Source organism: Cephus cinctus, unplaced genomic scaffold (assembly GCF_000341935.2).
Source record: "Cephus cinctus unplaced genomic scaffold, Ccin1 Ccin1_scaffold0123, whole genome shotgun sequence".
Classification (NCBI taxonomy): domain Eukaryota; kingdom Metazoa; phylum Arthropoda; class Insecta; order Hymenoptera; family Cephidae; genus Cephus; species Cephus cinctus.
This window is the reverse complement of record NW_014332857.1, coordinates 352486-358090: the sequence shown is the minus strand read 5'-3', so window position 1 is coordinate 358090 and position 5605 is coordinate 352486. Positions and strand designations below refer to the sequence as shown.

General features: G+C 41.9%; 1 protein-coding gene across 1 annotated transcript in view; it reads left to right on the top strand.

Annotated features, from left to right (window-relative positions):
* The window catches only part of LOC107275149, a 19425-nt gene extending 13858 nt beyond the window's left edge, over nucleotides 1-5567 (top strand). The window contains exons 3-6 of the mRNA XM_015754989.2: nucleotides 2636-2892; nucleotides 3171-3234; nucleotides 3829-4077; nucleotides 4187-5567. Coding sequence (XP_015610475.1) covers nucleotides 2636-2892; nucleotides 3171-3234; nucleotides 3829-4077; nucleotides 4187-4519 — 903 coding nt within the window. The 3' untranslated portion in view covers nucleotides 4520-5567. The remainder of the gene's footprint in view (nucleotides 1-2635; nucleotides 2893-3170; nucleotides 3235-3828; nucleotides 4078-4186) is intronic.
* Nucleotides 5568-5605: the final 38 nt, after the last annotated feature.

The window sequence follows — 5605 nt, the reverse complement described above, 5'->3', positions numbered from 1 at the left end:
GAGAGAGAGAGAGAGAGAGAGAGAGAGAGAGAGAGAGAGAGAGAGAGTTTATGACGGGCAGCGTCAAAGGGAAAGACAGCTAGTGTGAACGATGAGAGACTCTATCTTTAATTCGAAAACCTCAAAGTGCCTGAAAATACTTGCGGTCACGAAATGTGGACCCCACGTGAGCATTTTTTGCTGTTTTATGGATTCGCCGACACTCAGGGATCGTATGTACATACGTAACGCCTGAGATTTTATGGGGTTCACGTCGACATATGGAAGTCGCGAGAGTTCGACCCTTGCAGTTCTTTTTTTATTTTTCACCCTTATTTATTTTGTAGCGCCTCCTGATATTTTAAAATTTCCGGAAATTCTCTGTATCCATCTTCGGGATTCTTGTTCGGATTTTTTTTTTGTGTTTGTTTAACTTTTTTTTTCAACCAGACACAGAATGCTCTTGCTTTTTTTTGTACGGTGTCAGTAAGGCGATACTCCAGTGAGCACGCGACTAACGGGGTGCATTGATTATTTTTAAAAGTCGAGTCTGGGTACACGTTTCGAAATTTGATTGGGAGTTAAAACGTTTTGCTAAAACTTGAAAGATTACGATTAAATGGACTTGGAGGTTAGGGTTAAAATCCAATGAACCTCGCGGACTGGTTGCACGATGTAAGGTGTTATTGTTTTGAGATGCAACTACGTCGCGGTGCTTTTAACCCAAAAAACACCTTTACGAAAATAACCGGCATTATATTTTCGTGCTGTAAAGCCGGCTGTAAGATATTGGAAGCTAGGCTATACCGGATGTCGTCTCTTAGACGGAACTGACGAGTACCAGGCGGCCATGACACTCGTTGATGCTCGTTTGTTTGTCGATTTACCGTATACGCTTACACGTGCTTACGTCTTCTCATTTACCTTTTATTAAAAAAAAAAAGAAAGTCAACTCCATAAAAATCCGATGCCAGAGATGGCAATGTTTGTATGTGAGATAAATAAAAACCACAAATGACGTTACTCGTCCCGATTGACGTGAAAGTGACAAAAAGCTAACTTTATCACGTCTTATTTCTTATCACAATGTAATAATACAAAGTTTCCGCGTCAATATTAAGAGTGGTAACTGCATTGGAATTCAACGGTGAATCAGAAATCAAGATTTGCGGTTGGTACGCCTGTGTACGGATTATAACGCCTACTTATACCTACATACGTACAGTCGACTGTCGTTGTTCGCGGAAATAAAGTTTCCCACTCTCGCGACAACGACGACGTCGGCGGCGGCCAAAGGAACTCAATTGAAAATGGCCGACTACAAAGTTACGAGCTGATTCTTTCGTCGATATTTCCCGGATTACCATGCCGGTTCGTTAAGCCTGTCTACCTGGTCGCTGGAAACGGGTGTGGATAAGTCTGCGAGATAAAGGAAAGGCGAAATCGCAATCGACAATCGCCAGCTGCTTTATGGAGACACGGCTTGAATTTACACGGTAAGACATTGCTCTCGGGTATGTTCCACGTGAACGTAGGCATCGTTATACGAAAATTTACGTTATACCCTATTACCGTTAATAATCATCCCTAACGAATTAAGGTTAAAATAAATATTAAGGCGAACACACAATGCTTAAGCTTGACACGTATTTTAGGGTGGAAAATCCATATCCCCTAATTAACCATGTAAACACGTGTTACTCGCTCCCTGCCAAATACAGTCTTATCCCCATTAGTGAAAATTGCCATGGACCATAAAACAACCCCTCTCTTCACTCTCTACCCCAAATAACGGGTGTCTGCGTTAAAACACCTTGAACGTTAAATCGAGTAAACTGGCACGTTCGGGGAATGACGAGATTACACGAAAAACTCCCGGGGACTAGTTAGTTACAGGGAAAAAGAGGGAAATTAACAATCGAATAGGGGTTGCTCTTCGGTATTATAGGTTAGGTATTTTACGTATGTTTTCGGAAGTGGCGCGACGTCTGTAAACAGACTGAGCAAACACGTGTTTCTGGGTAACGATACGGCAGGGGGAAAAGTCCTATACCTACCGTGCTATATTCTGGCGTCTTGTCCTACGTGATATTTTAGTCCTTTCGACCCCCTCCGTCTTGCATATCTGAAGGGGGTTGATACGGTTTTATGCCGTCGCGTGGTAACGTCTGCCTTAGTAACGGTTAATTATGGGACGAATCGTCGAGTGTTTCGGTCGCCATGCTGGTTTTTCGTATTATCTATCCTTTTCGTTTCTTCTAACCTCGTCTAGTAACCATCCACTTCTTTCCTCGTTTCATTCCCCCCTGTCCCCCTCATCGTCACCGCTACCCGTATACTCGTAATTTTTTTTTTCTTTTATTTTACTTCCAAGAAAACAAACACTGCGCGACACTGCCGACAGGGGCAGCAGCCATGGGTTCCTTCCGAGGAAGTCATCGATGACATCAAGAGAGCCGACGCTTTGGTTGTTTTTTTTTCTTCCGATCTTCTCTCTCGCTCGCTCTGCGTTTCTCTGTAACGAAGAAATTATTTCCCCACGAAAAACATGGCGGCTCACACTGGATAAAGGATTTCCACGCCAGTCTGCGACCAGATCCTCTTTCGCCTGGTGTCGTGCGGCTAATTAATTTCGTCTCTTTGCTTCTATTTACAGACCACCATAAAGGTCTACGCCAACTGCCTGAGACCAGACATCGAGTACAAGACCCTCAGCATCACCTACGAGACGACCTGTCGCGAAGTCGTGCAGAATCTCCTGAACAAGTACCGAATGAGGCACCGTGATCCCAGACTGTTTTACCTTACGATGGAAGTCACCGTGAGGAGAGCCAACGTCCGTACAGTTTTGCCACTGGACGAGGACGCTCGACCAGCTGTCTTGCAATCGTGTCATCCACGTGGAGATTCCAGGTAAATATTAATGCTAAATATTATGGGTGATATTCGGTCGAAAGAAGACATAGTATTAGTTGTCATTGGTAATTTTCATATACTGTTTCCAGTATTGATTGATTGACGTTTATTTTCTAAGCCATTGTTGGTCACTTGACATTTTTATGGCCGAGGTGTTTTGTTCTGGTTCTCCTGAAAAGCGTCAGTTCCGGTCTAAATTTCGTTTTTGGGTTATCGCACGTTGTTGAGATTTCTTTGCTATTTAGTGGATGATACGTGGATTTTCTTATTTGCAGATTTTCACTTCAGACTAGACCCGGTGGCCTTGTTAAGATCTACGACAGCGCCCTTATGTCTGGGGTGAGTGATTGTGAAAGTTTTCTTTTTTTTGTGAAGGGGAAAGAAGGATCAATTTCGACATTTTGTACTGTGAATTTTCACTCCTTTGCGACGGCACAGTGGAGTCGCGTTGCGGCAACTACAACAAACATTGAAAGTCGTACGTCAGCTTGGACACGCTGCGTGTGATGGCACTGCGGGGTGTCTGTGAAAATAAACATAACGCAAGAATCGTCTATTGTGAATTCACGATATCCCTCATTCTGTTATTGTCTCTTGGGACTTATCGCAAAGCGACTAGTAAAGTTAATAGCGTCACGATCCGTCTCGGCGATTGTCCTTGAATGAGAGCAATTGCGGTTGTGAACGTGCCAGGTCAGATCGGTCTATTGTTCGAGGATGAATTTAAAAAACTGGGATAAAAGCAAGAAGTCACATAACGTACAGTATTGAAATAAAATATATAAGTATTAAAATAACAGTGACAAAGAACATGTCTAAAGGATCCCAACGTTAACTATTCTTCACTATTTGTTATGTCTAGACGTCTCTTCTTATCGCCGCCTGAAATTCCTTTCGTGGGTCAGCCTTAAATTTCGATAATTGCTTTTACAGTCCAAGTACAAGAGTCTCCTGGTCTCCGAACAAACAACGGTGGACGAGCTCATCCAGATGTTGTTGACCTGCTACAGCTCGACCGAGAGGGTGGAGCAGTTTTCGTTGTACGAAGGGTGCGAGGGCGAAGAATACCAGAGAAAGCTGCACCCCGACGATTCGCCCCTGAAAGTCACCCAAAGATGGAGCAGCTCTGACAGATATCTTCGTATACGTCGTAATCCGGACTTCAACCCACACAGGAGGAAGGTTGGTGTTGTGGCATTGTGATACAATATAACAATAATGATTATTTGTTAAGTAGTAAGGACGATGACAGTTGAATAAATAATTTAATTAATTAATTGCCATTTTGCAGAGTGTGTGGACGTCAGATTCAAGCATCACAATGGCCATGTCGAGGCTTCATCTTCATGCAGCTCGTCAACCCCATCACAATCTTATGAAGAACAACAACAATAATAATCATCACCACAACAACAATAACAACAATCATCATCATAGCAAAAACAACAATCTAAGCTCAATAGTGCAACAATCGCGCATAGTCGTGCCCCATTCCTCGCAGATACCGCAACTGCAGTTGCCGCGCGTTCAGCAACTTCCGCTGAGCATGCCGACAACGCCTCTGGCGTCGAAACACGTCACGACGACGTCCTATGCAGATTATGAAAACTATTTTTACATTTAAGTATAATGAGATTGTGAATTTGGGTGTAGCTGCGTAACATCCCAGAGCACAAGGAACATTTATGATCTTTCTGTTTCTCCTGGCTCTTTCTTTCTCTCTCTTTTCCTTTTTCTTTTTAGTCAGTAAGACGAAAAATTGTACCAAAGGTAATATACGTATGGAATAAGAATCTAGATAGGTGTAATAGAGAGCGAGATGGAATTTAAGATTAAGATATCAGCCAATGCAAGGTGGATTTATACGCGAATTAAAAATGGGCCTCGGAAGATCGACCTAATCCAATCTAATCTAATCTCAACGTTTGTATTTATATGCTGCGAGACGCAATTGTCCAAGAAGCTCTATCGACGTTATTATTTATTTATTAATGTGTAAAGAGTCTAGCTAAACGCGCGTACGCGTTTCACTTTTAAATTATTGCCCTGGGACGATCCTTTTCTCAGTCTTTCTTCAATGTATTTTATTAAATTCTTTTTGCAACCCCTTTCGTCGATCATACTTTTTCCCTATTCTTTGCGTAGATTGCAACAAATAAATCTGTCGAACGTTCCTTCATGCAGCTCTATAGATATTACTGAGTACGCCCCGTTTTCTTGAGTCAATCTCAACGTGTAAGTTACCATTTTCTTTTACTTTTCGAATTTTATCACGAATCACGGATACAGGTATACTAAAGCTTCATTCATTGCTCGATCGTTTTACATGAAATGTAAGCAAGCCCTGAGCGATCTGTGTTTGCCACTTTCGCGAGGAATGTACTTTGTGCGCACTACCAAAGAGACAACTTATGTATACTATGTATGGATGTATGTGTTTATAGTAAATGAGGAAATATAGTCATATATTCGAATGTAAGCCACACCCGTAAAAGGGACTCTGGTGTAATTGCATTTGTCGTGCAAGCTTTACGGGAGTCCTTTACTTCAATTAAATATGTAATCTGTGTCTAAACGATATCTACGAAATAAGCGTGTAAATATTTTGTATTGTCAATTTGTACTACCTACTCAACACAAGAATGTCGAATAATAAGTTGTCGCAATTTAAATTTCTTCTTTCCATTCTCACCTGATGTCAAACTGTATT